General features: G+C 31.6%; 1 protein-coding gene across 1 annotated transcript in view; it reads right to left on the bottom strand.

Moving 5' to 3' along the window:
* Positions 1–2,316: 2,316 nt before the first annotated feature.
* LOC145330816 (uncharacterized) overlaps positions 2,317–23,743 on the bottom strand; it is a 29,454-nt gene continuing 8,027 nt past the window's right edge. Inside the window, exons 2-7 of the mRNA XM_080175479.1 lie at positions 21,334–21,444; positions 20,739–20,946; positions 19,330–19,386; positions 18,266–18,375; positions 17,759–17,810; positions 2,317–2,388 (exon numbers count right to left, since the gene is read on the bottom strand). Of these exons, the coding sequence (XP_080031605.1) occupies positions 2,317–2,388; positions 17,759–17,810; positions 18,266–18,375; positions 19,330–19,386; positions 20,739–20,946; positions 21,334–21,444 (610 nt within the window). The remainder of the gene's footprint in view (positions 2,389–17,758; positions 17,811–18,265; positions 18,376–19,329; positions 19,387–20,738; positions 20,947–21,333; positions 21,445–23,743) is intronic.

Genomic DNA, 23,743 nt, shown 5'->3' on the forward strand with positions numbered 1-23,743 from the left:
TGTTTCCAGCTCATTCACAGGTCACTGAAAACTAGCTATGTGTATTATTTATTTAAATTTAAGGTTTTGTTGTCTTTAATTTATTATGTTACTACACTTAGAGTTGGATTTTAGGGTTCAAGTAATCAAGTGATAAAAAAAAGGATAACAACATCAACTATATCAAAGCTTTTAATTTAGTCAGATAAACTCATCAACAAAAGTAATAAGAAATAGAATAGGACTTGCTTAAAAGGATTATAGAGTTATAGGATTTAATTTGCAAGGATTAAAAAATATACAACAATTCTTACATGAGTAATATAATGATTAGAGATGAAATATACGATGGACACACACTCCAAGTATAGAAGAGCTTTGCTTTTTGAAATAAAACAATTACCTGAATTTGGGACATAATTGAAGGGGATAAGTTGGGGCATACTGACAGGAGTTATCAAAGAATCAATAATAGGATCAGCTGTTGCTACAATGTCACTACTATGAGTAGCTGTAGCATATTCATTAGTGGAATTATTATCTTTTTGTGTAACCTGCTCTTCAACTGTCTTCTTACTTCTAAAAAATTTGCTTTAACCAAAAATTTAATTAATGCAATGAACAAAGAAAATTTTGACAGTAAAAAACACTGATCAGCTTTTTCAATATTTATATATATTCTCTCAATAATTAAATATTTATAAATAACAATATTTTGCACAAAATAGGGTTTCTACAAGTGCATATCATTTTGTCATTAAGATTGAAAGTAATAGCATTAGGGAAAAACAGTACTTTCAGAGAAAGTATAAAAGCATTTTCAAAAGAATAGATTTTTAAAATTCTAAAATTTAAATGTATGCTATTTTATGTCCTTTTAATGACATTTACAAATGTGAAACTACTTACTTTTTTCTTTTGGCTTTTTGTTTTTTCTTTCCCATAGAATCTTTATCCATTAGGTCAATAGGAGCACACAGATACTTAGGATCTAGTCAAATATTATTTTTCATTGTGATATCATTATTAGCTACTCTATAATTCACTTATGTCTGTCTGTAAGCCAGTTAGACTATAGGGGAAATGTTATTTTCTCAGCTGCTATTCAAGATTGACGGTTGTTTTCATCTTAAAAATTCTCTAAACCAAGAGCGACCAGTAAGTAATTTTCTATGTCTGTCGGTCTGTCAGACTTACTACAGAATATAAATATTAAAAGACAAATAAATAAGGGAGAAAGAATTCGTGATTTTTTCTCTCCAAGTATTCCTACTCTTTAATGATTGAATATTTGTTTAAACTACTGTTACTGAAATGTCATATTCTGGAAGTATGTGATAGTGAAATACGATAGATTTTGTTGATATAAATAAAATGGTCATGACTAACATTTTATTGACATGCCAAACCTCATGTGTCATAAAGACTTCAAACTTTTGATTTTGGTACCAGTTTAATAACTAATTCAAGTGCGTCTGTCCATTAAGATCTCAAAAAGGTGGTTAACTAAAGAGTAATGAAAAATGTTGCCTATTTTCCAGTATCCACCCTTGCCATTTGTCCTGACCCCCTCCACATCAGGACACCAGGGAACCTTCACCAGGTTAATTATTCAAATTTAAAGGGACTGTGCATGAACAAATTTCTCATCTGATTATCAACTCATCTCATTCTTAATATTTCAAAGATATACTGGCTCTAATTTCCTTAAATTATAATAAAAAAATGTTCAGATTTTCCGCGTTTTTCCTTTTTTTCTTCCCGAAATGCCGCAAAATCAAGGTATTAATCCTCGTTATTTTTGTTAATAGGACGATTTGGTAGATCAGTATAGCGAAAGGTGTTTAGAAAATGTTAAGGTTTGATAATCAGATAAGAATTTTTTTATGAACAAACCATTTAAAGCCCATTTCTGGCCAAAACAAAAAAAAACATTTTCTTATCCTATATTAATGGATATAGAATAATTGGAAATTTTGGCGTCATTTTAGGTCCTCATTTATTGGTCATTTCATTTTCCTATTAATAGGGGATTAAATGGAAAAAAGGGGGATGATAGGTTTATTTGTTATATTAGCCAGCTGGAATTTCTTTGATTTTCAAAATTTTTGGAGTGTTATAACCCATTAAATTAAACATTACAGCAAAATCCGTTTTATGTCTTAGTTGAACACAAAGCCACCCCCTTCACTTTTACTTTTGAATAAAGAAATTTTGAATGACCCTAAGCCTTTGGGGGTAAAGTTCTAAGAAGCCGTAATAATCTAGTTTTTTTCTTATCATATAATTATGACCTTAACCAGCTATTTGATAAAAGTTAAGGAATCTGTTTCTTATTTAATTTTGAATAATTTCCTTTGCTATCTTCTGAAAGAATCTGTTCAAACTCAAATTATGTCTGATGGAGTTCTGAAAAAGAAAGATAAAGTTTGTTTGTCTTTTATATGTTCATGTTTATGGCCATAACTCTGATAGTCAAAAATGCTTGCAAACAGACCTTTCCGAACTAAGATACTGAAAAAGCTTATTTATAAGCCCAAGCAATCAGTTTAGAAATATCTTTCTATTTCATGGAAAATTATTGAAAATACTAAAAATTTGCAAATTTTGGTGTAAATTTTCCATGAAATAGAGAAAGAAATTACTTGGGCTCGCAAATAAGCTGTTTAAGTATCTAAGGTAAAAAAAGGTCTATTTTGTAAGCATTTTTGATATTGTTATGGCCATATTTATGATTGAACAAAAAACAAACAGACTTTAATAGTCTATCAGACGTTTTTAAAAGCGAAGCTTTTCTATAATTAGGGTCGGTCCGTCCGTCCGTACGTCCGTCCGAGATAGTTAGCTTTTATTCGTTAATTTAGGCATGTTAAAATTGTCCTATAGATTTCAAACTTTGCATGGTGATTCCTGTAGTAGTTAGGTACGACTTAGAAAGCGTAGCAACTCTATAATCGTTATCAGAATGTCCATACGTCAATTTTAAACATGTTGATTTTTGTACTTTTTTAATAACAATTTTTTATGTGATAAAATCATCCGATCGATCTGATTTTTTGATTACTTATTCCTATTACAATAAGGTACAATATTATGAGCGAAGCATCTCTATAATCAAGTATTAAAAATGTCAGTATGTCCTTAAACAGAATTCTGTACTTAAGAAGTTTTGCAACAAATTTACGTATAATTTTGTCAAACCTTTTATTTTCATATTTTGTATATTCAGTTCTGACACTCAATAAAAGTTAATGTTCGTCTGTCATATCGTTTCAGAGCTTCGCTTTTATGGATGTTGTCATCCTTGTTTCTCTATCTTTCGATCCAGCTATCTATATATTCATCTATGGAGCTATCTATCTATCCATATATCTACCATTTTAATTATGTACCAATCTATCTTTCTTTTTATCTATCTTTGGACCAAACAAACTATCCATCTACCTATTTATCAATATTTCAATCTATCTATCTATATATATGTCTACCTCTCTCTCTATTTATCTATCTACTTACTTGTTTACCTATATAATTATCCATTTATATGAAAAGCAAATATAGAAAGCAGTCTCGTAATAGTCTCTAATTTTTCATAATGACATATTTCTAAGGTCAATACATAGCAGTATTATGACAGTCCAGTAGGAGACTAGCTCAGATTGTAATCATGCTGTCATACTTAAGGATTTATTAACTTTAGAACCGTACTATTGTTATTTACTAAGTATATTTGCGATTACTTTTATTTAATGAAATCTTCCAATTTTTAACATGTACAAAACGGCCTGCTTAATTGATTCAAGATCCATGTCAGATCTATATAGGAAATAAATGTCTATAAACGAGCTCAAGTTTTCCAAGGAATATATGATTAAAACTCATAGTGCTCCAATAATCCATAATAAACTCTCATTGCCCAGAACGATAAGACCCATTATTTTACTTTATTAAAAATAAATTCATTTTTTTTATTTCATGTTGCTATTTACCTTTTATTGATGTATTTAATTTCTAATCATAAAAAAGAAAATTTAAATTTATGATATGATAAATTTAAGAAAACTATGTTTTAAAAGAATTCGATTGTGGCGACATTTTGTGTGTTCAAATATTAAACTAAAATTGTAATCATCATCATTAACCCTTTGGTGATGGTAATGTAAAGAAAAAAATATAATTTAAAAAATTCTTTTAAAAATCATTTAAATTATTAAATATTTACTTTCTTTTAGATAGTAATGCCGGGTGAGGAAAAAAGATTTATTGAGAAATAGATATGCATATAGAAAACTAGCCAATAGGGAGATAATTATATCGAGCCAACTCTAGTATCATTTATAAAACCTTCATGCTTTTATTTGCACATATTCAAAAATATTTCAAAAGAAATATTTTTTAGTAATATTTTTCAGTGAAGCTACTATTCAAGTTATCTACGTCAGTATGACGTTTAGTTGGTAATTAATACTTTATTAATCGTCCCAGACATCACCATTAAAATACATATTTAAAGGAATTCCTTATTTTTATACAGAAATCATTATTCAATGATCAAAACATAAAGAACAATTTTAAAGTAACTAAACAACTTAAATTGATTTAAAATTAAATATTTAAACCATTAATTAAAAAAGTAAATTGAGATTTAAACTTATTTATTATCAATTCATTAATAAGTTATTATTTGAGTTGTTTTCTGCAAATATTTTTTTATCTTCGCCCCTAGTAGCCTCTGGCACGGGGGGGGGAGGTGGTAGACGATCGCCCTTTTTCTACTTTTGAATTCGTTTAAAAACAAAACTGAATTTTTTGTTTAGGGGGGCGATTTCTCTTAGGGGGTTCTATCTATCTAATAATCTATCAATTATCTATCTTCATTCTTTTATTTCGATTATAATATTATTATAATAAGGAACCAAATTCTAACACATTAGAATTCATTAACATTCCTATAGTTAAAGTTATAGTAATATTACAGCGGGGTAAAATGTTTTCCTCCTGTAATTAAACTATTTTACTGTCGTTTAAAACAACCATTGAATCATGCTTTTTGATATCCCAGCTACTATATCAAAAACTAGTACTTCAATAAATAATTCAGTAACTTATTTCATATTTTTTTTACAAATATTTATATACTAGAGTTGGCTCGATATAGCTATCTCACTATTGGCTAGTTTTTTATAAGTACATATCTATTCATCTATTTAAATTTTCCTCCCTCGCCATTACTATCTAAAAGATCCCCTCCCCTTCTACTTGATGAAAAAACTAACCAATAAACGAGTTCCATGTTAGCAAGCTAAATTTACGACAATTTTTCCCCTGTCATAATTTCCATTTATATTCTAGATCCATTATTTTAGATCTCAACTCGAAAAGTGCCCTTTGAAGAAATTTATGGACAATGCTTGAAAGCTGCTATATTTTACTGTATTCTACTCAACTTTCCTTTTTGTATGCTCGTTATTGCTGCACTGCTAATGTACTAAACTCTTCTTGATTCTATATGAATTATAAAGGACCAAAGGCCAAAACACATTAGTTAATAAATCATTCTTTAACAAAAAAGAGCTATTTCTAATATCAAATAATAACATAGTATCACAGATACATTAAAAGCCTGGGAGCTTCTTACCCTGCTGTTATACTAAGTATACAAAAAGGTTTCAGGAACCACTTTTGGACAAAAATTATTGAACATTAAAATTAATTATTAATCGGGTAAAGAGTTTTACTGTTTAACCTCCAATATTAAAGACTAATTATCTGTCTATCTACATATCTATCTACCTATCTATAAAGTTCTTTATTCATCAATTTTATTTGTCTATCTTTCTTCCTTTTATGTTTTATTTATTACTTTAGTCCACCTATCTATTTATATGTATATCTATCTTCCAAATTTATAATTAGATATATCTATCTACAAAATATCTATCAATCTATAAAATATAAAATACATAAAGTGTTCGACAAAATATGCCGTGTGACGTCATAAAAGGGAGAGAAGGGAAGTAGGAAAGGAGATCCCTTAAAAAGAGATATATCTATTGACGTTACACGGCCCATTTTGTCGGACAATTTGTCGAGTCACAAATCTATCTATCTATAAATATCTATCTATATCTATCTATCTGTATCTATCTATCTATTGAATATCTATTTATCTGCATATATCTACCTATCTACCAAATATCTAATCCTATCTATATATCTATCAAATATATTTTTTCTATCTATCTATCTCTTAAATATCTATATTAATTATATCTTCCTATCTATCTATACCTCTAGAATGTTATTTCCTCACCCTAAAAAAACAAGTATAACATAATAATTAAAAAGCATGATTCAATATTTTTTTTCTAAAGAAGGTGTATCAACTATTTTTTTTATAGCTAGCCGGTTCTTTTAGTAAGTAGTAGATGTAAAATTTTTCATAGAATTCAGATATGCAATCGGTTTTTTTGTAGACCTCTTATTTTCTAAGTAATTTAAGTTTAAAAAAAAAAAAATTAAGTCGATTTTAAGGTACTAAAATGCAACAAAAAAAAGAAAGAAAATGGTCATTATGAACAAAAATAGTAAGATCTTTAATTTGACACCTTACTTTTTCAATTCTGTCAGGTAATTATTGAAAAAATCGATTTTTTTTAACCCACGAGAATAAAAACTTTGAACTTAATTTTATTATTTCACAAATAAAAAAATATGGGTTCATATATACCTTCAGAATCAGAAAAATATTACGAATCCATTGTAAGCAAAATTGAAAAAAAAAGTTTACAATATAGTATATAAACTACAATAAAAGGAATTATATGAAAATATCATATTATATTGTACAGGCAACGTCTTAATTCTTCAATTGAGTATAAAAATGGGAAGGGGGTAAAGAGGGGGTAAAGAGGGGGTAAAGAGGGGGTAAAAAAGGAAAGACAATAGTGTTGTCTGAACAAAAAAAATAATTGGCCATTTCTTTAATTTTTTAATTTTTTAATTTTTTTCAATTTTGCTTACAATGGATTCGTAATATTTTTCTGATTCTGAAGGTATATATGAACCCATGTTTTTTATGTCTGTTTGAGAAAATATTTAGGTCTAAAGTTTTTATTATACCGAGGTTAAAAAAATAGATTTTTTCAATAATTACTCAACAGAATTTTAAAAGTAAGGTGTCAAATTAAAGATCTTACTATTTTTGTTCTTACTGGCCATTTTCTTCTTTTATTTTGTTGCATTTTAGTACCTTAAAACCGACTTAATTATTTTTTTAAAAAACTTAAATTACTTAAAAAATAAGAGGTCTACAAAAAAACCGATTGCATATCTGAATTCTATGAAAAATTTTACATCTACTACTTACTAAAAGAACCGGCTAGCTATAAAAAAAAAAAGTTGATACAACTTCTTTTACCATGTATAAGTATGTGTATATTATTTTATTAGTGCAGCTATTCTGTGATAGTTCTGTTCGCATCGTCTGGCATCGTATAAATATCTTTCCACGGATATAAAAATGTACAATTATAAGATTAAAACCATTTTTTTTAGCACCAAGATGCCGAAGGCACAGGCTAAACAAAACTGGTTTTAATCTTATAATTGTATGTTTTTTATATTCGTAGAAAACTGGATATGATACGATACCATACAATACATTATTTTTTTTTACATTGCTGAGAACCAGTTCTAATCCACCGGTTATAAATCGGTTTCGAAGTGTTACTGGAAATTATTTTATTATCTATTATTACGTAAGCTGCTCTCATTGCTGTCCTCTATCTTTTTTTCTCTCCTTTTTTCCCTTTACATTTTCTGTCTTTCTTTCTTCTCTCTTTCACTCTCTCTCCCATCTATTTCTATCTCTATAACTTTAACTAGCGGCTACGCCCCTAGAGGCCTCTAGTGGCATTTAAATGTTTTTTTTTATTTAAATATCTAATTTGAGAAATAATATGTCTATGGTAAATCAGCTGTTAAATTCATGATCTACGCAGCGCCACTACGCTACGTAGAGACATTCATACGCTAGCGACACTATGCGGCAGGAATATTTCATTTTTTTGCGATTTTATTGTGATTTCTCTTAGGAGGGTGGTGGTACCCTCCCCCAAAATAGTTATAAACCTTCCCAGGACCTATGAGAATCTACCCTGTTAAGGAGAACCCAATCGGTTCAGCGGTTAGCGAGATCCTTTAGTACAGACACACAAACACACAAACGTCCAAGGTGGGGGGTAAAGGGGTGTTTACTTCAGACATAATTAATTGACATGATTTATGTCGACTATATGGTAATGATTGCCATATTATAAACATTTCTTTTTTCTAATGCCAATATGACTACAAACTTGAACCGTGTAATCCACCTGTAAGCCTTAATCAAACCTATTTAAAAATTTTAATCAGCTAGAAGTCGAAACCTTATCCAAATATGGCAATCCCTCTGTTCAAAAAATCATTAAAAGCATCCAGACGACTTTAAATTTGTGGCTTAACGCGTCTTACAGCGCGACTGCCGAGCCCTGATTATCATTATGCAATGTACGTGCGGACAGACCTAAAAATACAAAAATAAAGTCTTGCTATTTTGACAATAAAATAAATGGACGTACTGATATCGATTTACTATACTTACATTTATATAAATATGCTTTTCTATGTACAGAAATAGAGGAATAAAAATTATTCTAGTTTGGCCTTGTAACCAATCTTTCTCCGCGATGGGTTAAAACGCCCCGCAAGGGCTAGAAAAAGGAGAAAAGCAACTGTGGAAATACGATTAAACCCTCTCATTCGTTTTCTTTCAATGCAATGATCCAATTTTTCATAGCAAAGTTGATCTGTAAATACTCTCTCTAACAAAAGTATAAAAATAAATCCTTTTTTTTAAAACATCCAAAAGTTTTAGGCTTCGTTAGCGCTAAGGCGCGGCTGCCGAGCCCTGCTACATATCCCTCTGTCCCTGTCTATACAATACATACATTCACACACAATTAATATTCAAATGAAAAAAAGAAAAAAAACTTGCTTAAACCCATTTGTCATTTTTAAAAGCGAAGCTTTTCTATAATTAGGGCCGGTCCGTCCGTACGTCCGTCCGTCAGTCCGTAACGGATAACTTTTTTCGTTAATTTAGGCATGTTAGAATTGTATTATTGATTTCAAACTTTGCATGGTGATTCCTGTAGTAGTTAGGTACGATTTAGAAAGCGTAGCAACTCTATAATCATTACAAGAATGTCCGTACGTCCATTTTAAACATGTTGATTTTTTTTACTTTTTTAACAACTAATTTTTATGTGATCTAATAATCCGATTGATCTGATTTTTGGTATACTGATTCCTAGGACAACAAAGTACAATTTTGTAAGCGAAGCAACTCTATATCAAATCCTAAAGTTGTAAGTATGTCCATAAACATTATTCTGTATCAAGCAGTTTTTCAATTTTGCTTCGATTCTTATACATTTATATTCTGATTATTCAGTTCTGACATTATACAAGTCACTGCGAATTTTAAAAGAAAAAAAGTTGACCCTCAAAATTTCACCTTAAAGTGATACTTTTCTACTAGTTTATAGTCCACTAAGTCGTAAGCAGTAAAAATTTAAATCCATTAAGTCCCTTCTAACTAGATATTGGCAACTTTTTGCACACATTTTCGCAAATGTCAATTATTTCCTTTATTTGAAGTTTTGGATAATAATATTTTCATAAAAGTTTTCAGTAATAATCATTTAAGATCCATTGTTGAGAAAAAATAACTGAAAAAATGTGTTTCCATGCAAAATAAGCTTAAAATCTAATGATTTTAAAAATTTGCGACTTAATGGTAAAAAAGAATAATTTTTGCTTTTTGATAGCCTGAATATGTTTAATTTTGTTTTTTATATAATCTATTCTTTGAAAAGACATGCATAATCTTTCAGATTTGAAAAAAAATTAAAAAATCAAAAATCGGAATTAATCAAAATTAATCTATAGCCTTTAAAAAATACTTTTGATATTTTTAACCTATATAATCAATAAAATCATTGAAAAATAAAAAAGTTTAAAAAAACAAACTTTTGGAAAAGGTTTAAGATAACTTCATAAAATTAGCATTTAAGTAGGATATTTTTCTTGTCTATTTTAAAAATGCAAATTAAACATAGTTAACGAATATTTAATCAGCAAGAATAGTAATAAAATATTTCAATAACTACTTAAACCTTTTTGTGGCTATGTTATTTATTTAAACAGAAATTCTATTTTGTCAGAATTATAAAAATAATGAAATATTTTCAAACAAGCTTGCAAAATAAACGTAATTTTATCAAACTTCCTCATAGTTTTTAGAAGATATTGTTGTAAAATATTAATTATCAAAATAAAATCTTTAATTTACAATGTTTAAAACACCTAAAAGTAAATTCTAAGCAAAATTAGATTTATTCTCTAGATTTAGAGTAGCTGCGCTACTTAAAAAAACATCAAGTATTGACCCTATCAGCTGATCAAATTTGAATAGTCATAAATTGGTGGTTTACAGATATCTAAACATATATATACCTTACAGATTTATTTTTAAGATGGAATGTAAAGTATATTAATATGAGATGTCATTTAGTCAAATTTTAAACAAAATAATTTTCATTAATTCATTAACAAAAAATAATGTTATAAATTTAAACTCACAAAGAGAATATTGTGTATTTTTATAATATGTCCTTTCTGTAATCTGAATCATAACAAACTCTTTCTCTTATTCAAGTCAGGGATGATTTGAGTACCAAAAAAATAAAACAAGTTAAAATACTTTTGATTTAATTTGATATTATCGTACAATATTTTCTTATATATATAATTTAAGAAATATATTTTTGAAATTTTTACATGTCAAAAAGACGACATATAAAAACAACATTCTTATAATGAAATTAAAATTTATATTAAAAATTTTCAAATTCATTTTATGCTCAAGAAGGAACGAGAAGGATTTGAAATTCGACATTAACTTGTTATTTTACTTGTATATTTATCATATTTGTTTACAGTTTATTGGTAAAGTGTGGTAATACTTTATTTCGAGTCTATGCCATTGTGAAGTGTTAATGTCCGTTTGTCCTTCCGTTTCAGTGCTTCGCTTTTATGGATGTTGTCATCCTTGTTTTAGATACTAGCGGCTGCACCCCTTGTATCTAAAGGCGGGGGGGGGGGGGGAAGAAGAAAAATAGCTTAAAACCACGCAAAAGATTGTTAATTTGACTAGTGTTTTCACCTTAGCCCTTAATGTCTAAGCTTTTAGGGAAGGGAGGGGTAAAGTTCCATCCAAAAATTTTTATCTACTATTTTTAACTAAATAAAAGGGGAGAGTGGAAGGTATTTCTTGTGAGTTTGGCCCATCTTCCTCCTCACCCCCCCCCCTCCCCCCATGTTTTTATCCCTTAAGATTCCAAACTTTTCAGTTCTATGTCCTATTACTCCTAGGGGGTAAAATAAATTCAATCAACAATAATGGCAGCTTATTGTAATCAAAGTAAAAGTAAAGTAATCAGATTTGATAAGGATTGGATGATTCTACCAATACATGCTTACGTAAATAGCTTTAATGATTCTGGAAAAAACAGAATATTTATATTAAGTATAATTTATATGTACTTTGGTATGATTTAATTTGAGCATGCGTTCGATTCCGCATAATATAATATAAACAAAACAAGATGACAACATTCATAAGTAAATGTAAAAAGAAATGGATTGTTAATACGGACAATTAGATATAAAGAACATACAAAGATCAAGAGTCACGAAACCTTTCTCACAAAATTTTGTATTTTCAATATTTTGTTCAAGACTGACAGACCAACGGTCAAAGTAAATTATAACAAGATGCTCATTGGTATAGGGAATCTATACAAAAAATCATAGATTACAGCTGAAAAAATAACATTTACCCCATATCACTACGGATTGACTGAAGAACAGACAACGTGACTTATAGAGTAGCTTCGCAGTAACAATTCATTTAGAATTCAATGATATATAGATATCTCAACGAAAATTCTCAAATTTCTAAATACAGAATTCTTGTAAAGTTATAAAATTGCACCTAGTTGTCCTAGGAATCAATATTCCAGCAAATCAGGGAATAGAATAATAATCCTTACAAAAAAGTTACAGGATCTCGCTAACTGCTGAACCGTTTGGGTTCTCCTTTACAGGGTACTCCGGGAAGGTTCATAACTATTTTGGGGGAGGATACCACCACCCTCTCAAGAGAAATCGCCACAAGAAAAAAATTACTCCCTCTTCCCCCCCTCCCAAAAAAATATTACTTTTATTTAAAATTAAAATAAAAATTGTGAGGGTGTGTGGGGGTGGCCCTAATCTAATTTAACTCCCGCCTCCTCAAATGCTCCTATAGACCTCTAGGGGCCTAGCAGCAGGTAATATAATAAAGTGAAAGTGCGGATGTAAATACACACTTGTAGATCGATAGACCCATGGTCATTTTCTTATTAAATATTTATAACAAGACCGAGCATTATTTTTTATTAGCGCGGCTACTCTATAACTATTTTTATGTCCGTATGTCAGAGAAACGTTTATCACACAGTATCGGAGCTGAAAATTTAACAAGCATTATGGATTAAATGTCTAACGAACGAAATTACCATATTCAGTGATTTATTTGCAAAAAAAATACAAATTTTTATATGCATTGTATAAAAATCTTTGTTACTTTTACTCTTTTTAATTTTTCTTGTAAATCATTTATTAAATAGATAGATAGACATTAGACAAATGAATAGAAAATAAATAAAATACCAGATCCTATATTTAGGCTACTATAGATATTTGAACAGACTTATATCCTCTAATATAGCTAGATGGGTGAATTGATATATGGATGGATGGATAGATAGAAGAATAGATATATAGATTGATAGATAGATAGGTGGATAGATGAAAAAAATAATTCAACAGATGGATGAATCGATTTTTAAAAATATTATAATAATACATTTTTTATATACATATAATTATACTTATAATAATGGAAATTTTTTTAAATACTTAAAGTTAATCCAACATTTAATAAGGTCAGTAAACTTATGTATATTTGTTAGAAGGAATTTTAATATTAATTTTGATATTGATTATTATTTCATTGAAATGTTATAATTTTTTAATATTTTTTTATAATTAATAATCTATATGTTGACTATTGTTGCAATGTAACGCGCTAAATCACCTATCAGAAAACCAACCCTTTGATTGCACGACCTTTGTCTAAGCAGTCCTAACTGTGCAAGGTAATGAGTTGCGCCTTTTTTGGTCCAAGGCATTTATCCCTGCTCTAACAATTTATGTCGCGCATCTGACATAGCAGCAGTAGGAACCATTTTTAAAGTCTTTTAAAGTAATGACGCGGTGTTGGACCGAGATTCACCTTCTCGAGGACGAGCAAATGCGCTACATGGTATAACCTAACACACCAATCTATTTAATTAACTACATTTTTCTAATTTTCAATCATCTATTAATTAATCTATCATATTTTACATGTATCAATTTATCTACCTTTCTATCTATCTATTTATCTACCTTTCTATCTATTTATTTATCTATTTTAATACCTGTTAAATAATGATGATATCAAAAATCAATAATTCCCCACTTTTAAAGGTGTTTTTGTTAAACAGCAGATAAATATATTATCTTAAATAGCCATTCCATTGCAAAAAACGCGATCTTTGGTTTGTTTAAATGTCCATTTATTTAGCATTTTTCAAGAATGTCAAGCGTGGGAAAATTTTTAGAATGTGGGAACCATTTATTTTGATTTAAATGGTACATATGATTTTCATTTAAATTCATTTTTTGGACCCGTGAGAAAATTTTTTTAACGTGAAAACCATTTAATTTTCATTGAATTTCATTTTTGGAAGTGTGGGAAAAAACGGGAGAAAAAATATGTTTTAGTATAAAGAAATGTTCTATCAGTTTCAAACCTTTTTCATTTGATAGATCATACTGACTTTGGAAAAACTGTCAGACCGATTTTTGAAATTCAATCTGTGAAAAAAGATATTCAAGTTTTAATTTTTTTTTGAAAATATTATTTTACATGTGTTGACGCCATATTGGATTATGATAATTTTTTTTTGTTAGAAGATTTTTTTTTCTAAAATATTTTTTAAAAATTTACTTTTTACAATAAAAAAATCTTTGAACTTAAATTGACCAATAATTCAAAGATTTTTTCTCTTTGATTTGGAAGATTTTTTATGATTTTTATTTTTAATGTCAAATAAAAACACAACAGTGAAAAAAATGAAAATTAAATGAAAAAACGTTTAATGATTTTATTCAAGAAATTATTTGCTAACACACAGTGGGATCCAGTGGGACATCCAAAAAATTTAAAATTGACTTTTATCTATCCTAGGAATTAACAATGGCTGTAAGTAGACAGCTAGAAAAGAAATTTTTAAAAAATATTCATTTTTGGCGGGTTTATGCCATTTTTAAAAAAGGTAGTGAAAAATTTCTTTTCAGTTTTGATGATTTTCCAGATTTTTTTACACAATTTTTTCAAAGCAACAAAAAATACATTTATGTTCATCTTATGAAAATAATTTTTGTTTGAGGTACTTTTCAGATACCTGTAACAATGTCTAATTAAAGAAAAATTTTAAAAAAATATTTATTTGGTGGTGTAAATTGACATTTTGTGAGAAAATTTCACCAAAAATATTAAGATTTTTAACCCCAAAAAATCAGTTTTCTCCATTTTACCCAAAAACGGCCAGGATGCCCCGGGTTTTGCAATAATAATATTAATATGCAACATGTATTGTGTTTAAAACAGTTTTCATAACCTGGGGCCTCCCAGCCGTTTTTGAGTAATTGAACATTTTACATTGCATGGTTTGAACAATTTCGTTCTTGTTAATTTGAAATTTTCCCTCGTTAGAGGGGGAAGGAGTCATTTTAGAGCCCAAAGTCATCTCTGCAATGTTTTCTAACTTTTGGAGGCGGAACTTTCTTTACTTATGCATTATTTGCCTCCGGCCAACCGTTTCGCCGTTATTTGCCGCCATAGGTGTGATTTTTAACGATTGTTGCCGTTCTCGCGGTTTTAATGGACATTTAAGGGAACAAGGAGTCCTTAAAAAAAGATGACTTATAAATACTTTTATTTTAGCAATTAAATTTGCTAAATTTCATGTGTTCTGAAAAAAATTGTATTTCTAACTGGTTTTGGTTCAGCAGAAATTCAAATTCGGGGATTAATTATAATATTGCAAAAACATTATATATGCGTCTGAGAGAGAGAGAGAAATATACGTTTGAGAGAGAATATAATATAAGCAATTATGTTTATATTCTTATACAAACTTTAAATGAAGATAGCTAGACTTAGAATAAAGGTATTAACACAAAATCAAAAGTGTTTTGAAAATTATGTTATTGTTGTTTATATCTGTAAAAAAAAAACATTAGAAAACATGCCTTATTAGTGTCCTATTTTACTTATACTGGACCTACCTAAAAATGCCGGGACTCGAACTGGGTGCACCTGACGCTATATTCATGTTGACAAACATTGTTTGCATTGAAGAAATATTTACATAGACGTTTATTTTGTTAAAATATTCCTATCCTAACTAAAGTTATGAAGGGTTATAGATTTTTTAAAAATAGGGTAGCTTCGCTCCTCCAAAACCGCCAGACGCACTTACCAAATGCACATTAGAAGTTAACAGGAGCAAAATTTATGTTATTTTTGAGTTAAAGCAAAAGAAATTACATCATTTCGTCAAATACAAGCTTTTTTATTGATGTTTACTTTTGTCTACCCTTAATGTCCCGTTTTTTGGCAAAAGATCCCAATGTGTAACATCACCTTTTTGTTGCAACAGAATGCTATTTAAGCAAACAAAATTTAGCATAAATGGATATTTAAATCCCTCGGTATTAAATGATGAGCTAACGCTCGATCATTTAATACCTTTGGATTTAAATATCCATTTATGCTAAATTTTGTTTGCTTAAATAACTCATTTAAGTAAAATAATAGAGGGGACATAAGCTATATGTAACTCTTCCCACAGGTTGGGGGGACCCTGTTCCGATTTTGTATTAGATCTTTGAAATCAGCTAATCGAGTCCCTACCAAAGTACAGAAAGCAATTTGCTACCAGACGAAAATGTTCTCTACAACTTAGGCATGGTAATTGTCTGGATTATAAATCTAGACTTATATAATTATTCTATTTACTTTCAATATATTCCGAATAATCAATGTTAGCTAATGTGTAAAAACGTCTGAAGTACTTATCAATTTTTTCACTCTATTTAACATTTGTTGTTAAGTTATTTTCAAATAGAGGATAATTATATCAATAAGTAGCGCAACAATGAAAAAATGAATATATTTCATGCATACTTTATATTTGATACATTAACATTTTCTAAAAATTATGAAAATTTTAATTTGAAAATATGGATTTAACAGCAGGACGCTCCAGGTACCAGGTACTTCTGGTGCCAGGTATACCTGTCGACAGGATGCTCCAGGTACTAGGTACTTCTGGTGTCAGTTATACCTGTCAACAGGATGCTCTAGGTACCAGGTACTTCAAGTGCCAGGTATACCTGTCAACAGGATGCTCCAGGTACCAGGTACTTCTGGTGCCAGGTATACCTGTCAACAGGATGCTCCAGGTACCAGGTACTTCTGGTGCCAGGTATACCTGCCAACAGGATGCTCCAGGTACCAGGTACTTCTGGGGCCATTTATACTTGCCAACAGGATGCTCCAGGTAATGGTACTTCTGGAGCTAGGTATACCTGTCAACAGTATGCTCCAGGTACCGGGTACTTCTGGTGCCAGGTATACCTGTCAAAAGGATGCTCCAGGTACCGGGTACTTCTGGTGCCAGGTATACCTGTCAACAGTATGCTACAGATACCAGGTTCTTCTGGTGCCTGGTATACCTGTCAACGACCTTTCTGAGGTGAAAAAATGGCTTCCGTAAGCCTAATATCAATGTTACTTTGTGTTTGGAGCAAAAAAGCATAAAAATTCTTTATATATAATTGTTGATTTATTATGCATCTCTCACCCGTCCGTTTGTCCCTACCTCCATGGTTTTTATTCCTTCATTGCTTTCTTAAATAGATGGCTGAAATACTACATACAAAATATTATCTTTTAATAAAAATGCTACGCTTAGATTGTTATTATCATGTTGAATAAAAACAACTTAATCAAAATCAAGGATGACAACATACACAAAAGGAAGCTTTATGCAAGGTTTGCAATCAAGTGGTTAAATCTAAGTACAAGAGTTTTTAGTTAAAACTTTACATACTAACTTTCTGGTAACGATTTTACAGTTGCTGCGCTCTATAAATTGTTGAAGGAATCATGATGCAAATCTAAAGTACAGTTAAAACATGCCAAAATTATCGATACGATGTATTCTTTTTGGACTAACCGCCCTTATAAGCAGAAAAGCTTTGCTTTGACTGTCATACTATAGGTTTACATAACCATAGAATTTGTATCAGCTTTCCTATTAGAAAATAATTAGAATATGTTTTTTTATATTTATTTCTTTGAGTTTAAAAAAATATCTACTACATACTATCTACATGACTATCAATCTATCTATTTCTCCAACAATATAACTATATTATACATAGTACATACACATCTATCTAACTATATATAAATTGATACATCTCTATCTATCTGTCTATCTATCTATCTAACCTGCCAACTCTGATCACCATCTCTATAGAAAGGGAACATATCTCGTATCCAACTAAAAAAACATGAAATCAAAACTATGAAAATAGGCACACAAAAAATCTATAAGTAGGGCAGAAATAAAACGCTATCAAATTAAAATAATATTATAATGTAAGGGCATGGACAAGGGGCAACCCACTTCCTCCTTTTCACCCCTCCCCCTTCATCTTATCCACTTCCCGTTAGTTACAGAACAAAACACGGGGTAGGAGAAGTTTTTGCCCCAGGCCATGGACTCCATTATAGAGTTAAACAATTTTTTTTTCATAATAAGGTAATGTAAAACAGGGTCTATCTGTCTATCTGTCTATCCATATATCTATATATCTATCTATCTAGTTATACCTGTATATTTGAGATAGAGTCATCCTATTATTAGAATTCATCATGGCTAAACATATAAGGGCTGTATATCTGTCCATCTATCTACCTATCTATCCATCAATCTATCTATCTATCTAGGTATACCTATATATTTGAGATAGAGTCATCCTATTATTAGAATTCATCATGGCTAAACAAATGAGGGCTGAATATGAATAAGGAGGCTTGGCTTGACTATCGGAAAAGCTGTCATTCTAAAAAAGAATTAGATATCCTGTTATAAAAAGGGTGTTGGCCTGGTAATCTAAGTGCTACCGGTTCAAGCCCAGCCACGTACAAAATTAACACTGATGAATTGAGCCATACTGATAAGCCCTAAAAGGGCGAAACACTGTGTCTATCTATAATTCAAAGCAGAACGATGTCTGTCTGTTTGTTTGTTTGTAGCGAAGGATCTCGCTAACCGCTGAACCGATCGGGTTCTCCTTTACAGGGTAGCTTCTCATAGGTCCCGGGAAGGTTTATAACTATTTTCATGGGGGGTGGGACACCCCCAACCCCCCCAAAAGTAAAAAATACCCCCCCCCAAAAAAAATAATTTTTTTTTCTTTTTAAAACTAAAATTAAAATAGTGGGGTCGACTACCTCCCCCCCCCCCATTAATTTTTTTTTAAAATCTAAAATACGAAAAAATTGGTTTGATTAAACCTCTTGGGGCAAAGCCCCTGGAGGCTAGGGGCGAAGCCGCTAGTGGATATATAAAGTAGTAAGGTTTTTTGTTGTCTGGAGCTTAAGATTTCAATAAATACATAACTGAATGAGATATCTGTTTTAGGGAAGCTTCACATAGGTCCAGGGATGGTTTTAGGCTATTTTGTTTTTAGATTATCTGCCCTTTTTTACCCCTTTGTTTGAGTCCCTAGTTGTGCAACCGCTGGTTGTTAAAATAGATCAATTATGATCATAAGTAGTGCAACATTAAAAAGCTTTGAAAATGTAGGGATATAGGGATGGGGAATAGATCTAAAATTAATTTTCTTGACTGTCTTAGACTTTGGGTAATGAAACTAATGCAACTTTTCTTGTTTTTGCTAATTTTTAGGACTTTGGGGACTAGCACACATAATGCCGCTGAATCTGTTATGATCCTAGCAGACGAAATTCAATAAAATAATCAACAAAGTAAGTTATGAAACTGAAAAGTTTACCTCTTTTAAAAACTTAAAATGTTCACACAGCTTCCAAATTGATGTTTTATGTTGAATCTAAAAAAATTTGTATTTGTTAAAATCGCCCTATCTATTTTAAGCTTATATTAAGATTACTGTAAGATTGTAATCGTGGAAATAGGAGAACTATGATACTCAATATGTGTGCCATTAAATTTTTACATGAAATAATCAACCTTTTTTTTAAAAACTATATACAATTATTGAGTATGCAAGTATACTCATGTTAATTATCTTGTATTTTAAGTGATTTGTTGTGTCTCGCTCTATAGATTTTATCATTCTTGTCAAAATATATTAGTACTAGCGGCTTCGCCCCTAGCCTCTAGGGGCTTTGCCCGAAGAGGTTTGATCAAACCAATTTTTCGTATTTTAGATTTAAAATAAAGAATAAATAAAAAATTTTTTGGGGGGGGGGTAGTCGACCCCACTATTTTAATTTTAGTTTTAAAAAGAAATTTTTTTTTTTTTTTTTGGGGGGGGTATTTTTCATTTTTTGGGGAGTTGGGGGTGTCCCACCCCCCAAGAAAATAGTTATAAACCTTCCCGGGACCTATGAGAAGCTACCCTGTAAAGGAGAACTCGATCAATTCAGCGGTTAGCGAGATCCTTCGCTACAAACAAACAAACAGACAAACAAACAAGCACACAAACAAACAGACAGACATCGTTCTACTTTGTATTATAGATACTAAGATAACTTATTAGCTTGCTAGATAAAGCATTACTTAAAGTATAGGTTTACTTAACAGAGCGAATAAAACACCAAAAGTATCTCAATTTATTAAAATATCGGCTATACCCCTTAGACTATAAAAGTTTTAAAGATTTTTAATCAATATAATAGATTTGAAATCTGCATAAAATTTTAAGGATTTTTTATAAAATTCGTTTTTTATATAATTCTTTATTTAAAGGCGCAAATACGATTTAAGTTAATAAATTTTGACCAATAGGATAGCTGGATTGGAAACTACCTACGCTCTAATTGGTTGAATGATGTACGTCACTTAAGCTTCTCCAATCAGAGCGCAGATAGTTTTCAATCCACCAATCACAGATCTCAAAATTATTTAACTTAATTTGTATTTGCGCCTTTAAATAAAGAATTATATAAAAAACTAATTTTATAAAAAATCCTTAAAATTTTATGCAGATTTCAAATCTATTATATTGATTAAAAATCTTTAAAACTTTTATAGTCTAATACCCCTAGGATCTTTATGATCTGGTTTCAAAAGAGGATAGAAAAAATAGCTTAACTTGAATAGATAACTTGTTTTTGAGATCATGAGCTTCAGATAAAATACCCTTACTGGATAAACAATTCTTTGTAACTGATAACGAAGACACCCCCATAATAGAAAAGCTGTGCTTCAAAAACTGACCTGGAACTTCTTAGTAAGCATATCAGCTATTCTCTCCTTGCGGTCAACCACGACCACGGGGCTGGAGGGGGGAGCCGGAGGGGGAGGGGGGCATGGGGGTTGTTGCGGAGAGGGACATGGGGCAGGGGGGCAGTTGTGTGTGGTGGTAGGGGTGATGGGGAGGTGGGTGCTGGCTGGGGTAGATTGGTGCTGTAAAACATTTTTGGTACTAAAAGAATTGATAAAATTTTTTACTGTTCTACTGTTGGTTGAAAGAATTACAAATAGCCTGGAACCTTTCATCATTTATACTTGTTATCCTTATTAATAGTACAAACAAGCGCAGTAATCCGACAATAATAATCTTTAATTAAACTAAAATTAACAGGATGTGTTTAGGAAAGAATTTCCCTAACAGTTCTCAATTATAGTTGTTTGAAATAAGCATTTAAAAGATTTTTTGGGGAGGGGGTCATATTTTTTCTTGAAAGTTACATAGCTATAAACCTTCCTAGGACCTATGAGAAGGTACAATGTAAAGGAGAACCATTTAGGTTCAGCGGTTACAGAACTTATATATCTAGTTGTCTGTCTGTCTGTCTATTTGTCTATATACCTGTATCTGGCTCTTGGAGTTTGTTGATTTGACCGCCGGTTCTCTGTCAGCTGTTTGGGAGTCACTACGCCCCCGTTTGGAAGAAGGGTTAGGCTTTGCAACCATGAAAGACTGAAACAGATTTGTTGATTAGTTTATGTCTGCTAGGAGAATATTTTTAGCGGCATTTTATGCACTAGTGCCCAAAGTCTTTGAAATAAGACAAAAATAAGAAAAGTAGCATAGGTTCTAGTACCCAAAGTCCAAGAAATGAATTATAGATCCATAGTCTAAAAAGCATACTGTCCTATCGCAAAGCGCATAATTTTTTTCAAATTCCCTGAATTTAAAGTATTCGTGATTTTTTAACATGATACCCCCTTGGCTGTTTTGGGAGGGTGTATAAGGGTACAACCTCCCCTCCCCACCCGCACAAGCCCTTCTGCCACTTCTTGATATATAATATATAATAATAATTTATTTCGGAAAAACAGAAGAATACAATGATTACAATGGAAAATAGCCATGTGGCTATACGGATCGAGTAAAAACACTGTGCGTGTTGTTAGTCTATCCGTTTACAAAAAATACTATTACAATTTACAGTAAAGTTTATAAGTTTTATTTAAAGTATAATTGCATCCATATATCATGTATCTACTGGTTGCCTATAGGGGATGTCGTGGTTGTGATAATAACAATATCACACCAATCACTGTTGTGATTATGGTCCATAGGACCGACATGCCATTTGGTTAGTCCACACACCGTGCTGTCCTTATCCTGAAAAAGGCGACGTGCACCAGATCCAAGCGTCAAAGAACACGGTGTGACCATATGACCGTTGGTTTCCCATTGGTGGGTTGACGGGGGGGGGGGGGGTTTGGAGGTGGGGTTCCTAGGTGAAATCGTTGGTTAGATTTGGCTCGGTCATGTAGAAATGACCGAGTCATGACCCACAGTGTCGACTAAATTAAATTAAATTAAATTAAGTTGTAAATTGTGTAGTAGTGATTCGATCTCTTAATTCAAGGCATCGTTAAGACATTTTTAAAATTGTTAAAATATTGAAATTTTGTGGAGACTAAAGCAAAGAGTAAAGAAAAAAGTGACCTTGGGCTAGATTTTTGTATAAGATATTTAAAAATTTGGAAAATATGTATAGAAAAATTCGCTGAATTTCGGTTTAACCTTTAACATTTCCAGGAATTTAGAATATTTTTGAGTAGTATGATGATATTAATATTAATATTGGGGTAGGGCAGGAAACGTGCAAATTTGGGGAGGCTAAGGAGCTTTAGGTGGCCAGTGAGGCTATTGCCTACACACAAACACAGAAACATACACATAAACATAAACACACGCATTCATTTTTCATACAGCAATGTATTTAACGAACACACGATCCATATGTTATAGGCGTGCGTTGTTGTTGTTGCTAGGTTCCCGGGAAATTCGTCCCTAGCATCCCTTCCCCTTTATTCCCTTTGACAGCAATACTAAGGATTCACTAGAGGTGTCAGTGAGGTCAAAGAAGCCGAAAGTGTCGTCTTGAAAAATGGTTGACCCGGGTGGTAATAAAAGGGGGTGGAGAAAAAAGACTGACATTGGGGGAGGAAGCTGCCTTTGCGCAATTTTTGATCTTTGACCCGGCCGGTTTTTGTCTTTGTTTATTATTATTTAATATGAAAAATAGGGGTAAATTATTTGTAAAGGCTTGCCGGGACGTGTCACGTGACATGATTAATTCTATTTAATTGCGACTTTATTGTTAACTAATCATTGCTCTTCCGGTGCTCATACGATTACCATCAAGTTACGTATATTTTTAAATCTGCCGATAAGTTAAATACTAAGTTTTTCTGTCATGGTTGATCATAGCAACCTACGGCTATTGATCGACGCTGCAGAGGAGGTCCTGGCTCCCTCTCCCGAACCCGAGGTTGGCGGCCCCGTTCCCTTTGCGGTTCCAGATCCTCTGCCAGCTCCGCCGATAGTTTATTCGAGTGAAATTGCTGACTGGTATTATTTTGGGAAGGGCCTGCGCACTAGCTTTCGCGATGCGTGTCGGCTAGCTTTTCGCGCAGGTCTGCAAGAGATTCCCAACCGCGAGTCACTCAGACTTGTCGACGAAGGCATTCGGCTGCACCGCCTTCTAGGCGATGCAATGCCTACTGTCGACCGCTCGCGTGAGGACAACATACATGAGTTGTCGGTCCTCGAGGCTCAGTGCAATGATTACAAGGAGGCAGTCCTAATGGCTACCTCTGCGTATGATATTGTGCTGGACCTCGAGTCGACCATTGAGATTAGTGACAGCGAGCCCGGCCTCGATGGCCAGGTCTATGATGACTGGTCCATGGATTCCGAGTCAGAGGCTGGATCTGCCGGAGCTAGGTCCGATGTAGGCGAAGCTGGAGACGATGCCGCT

This window comes from Acartia tonsa, chromosome 10, assembly GCF_053477335.1.
Source record: "Acartia tonsa isolate MP-2025a chromosome 10, ASM5347733v1, whole genome shotgun sequence".
NCBI lineage: Eukaryota > Metazoa > Arthropoda > Copepoda > Calanoida > Acartiidae > Acartia > Acartia tonsa.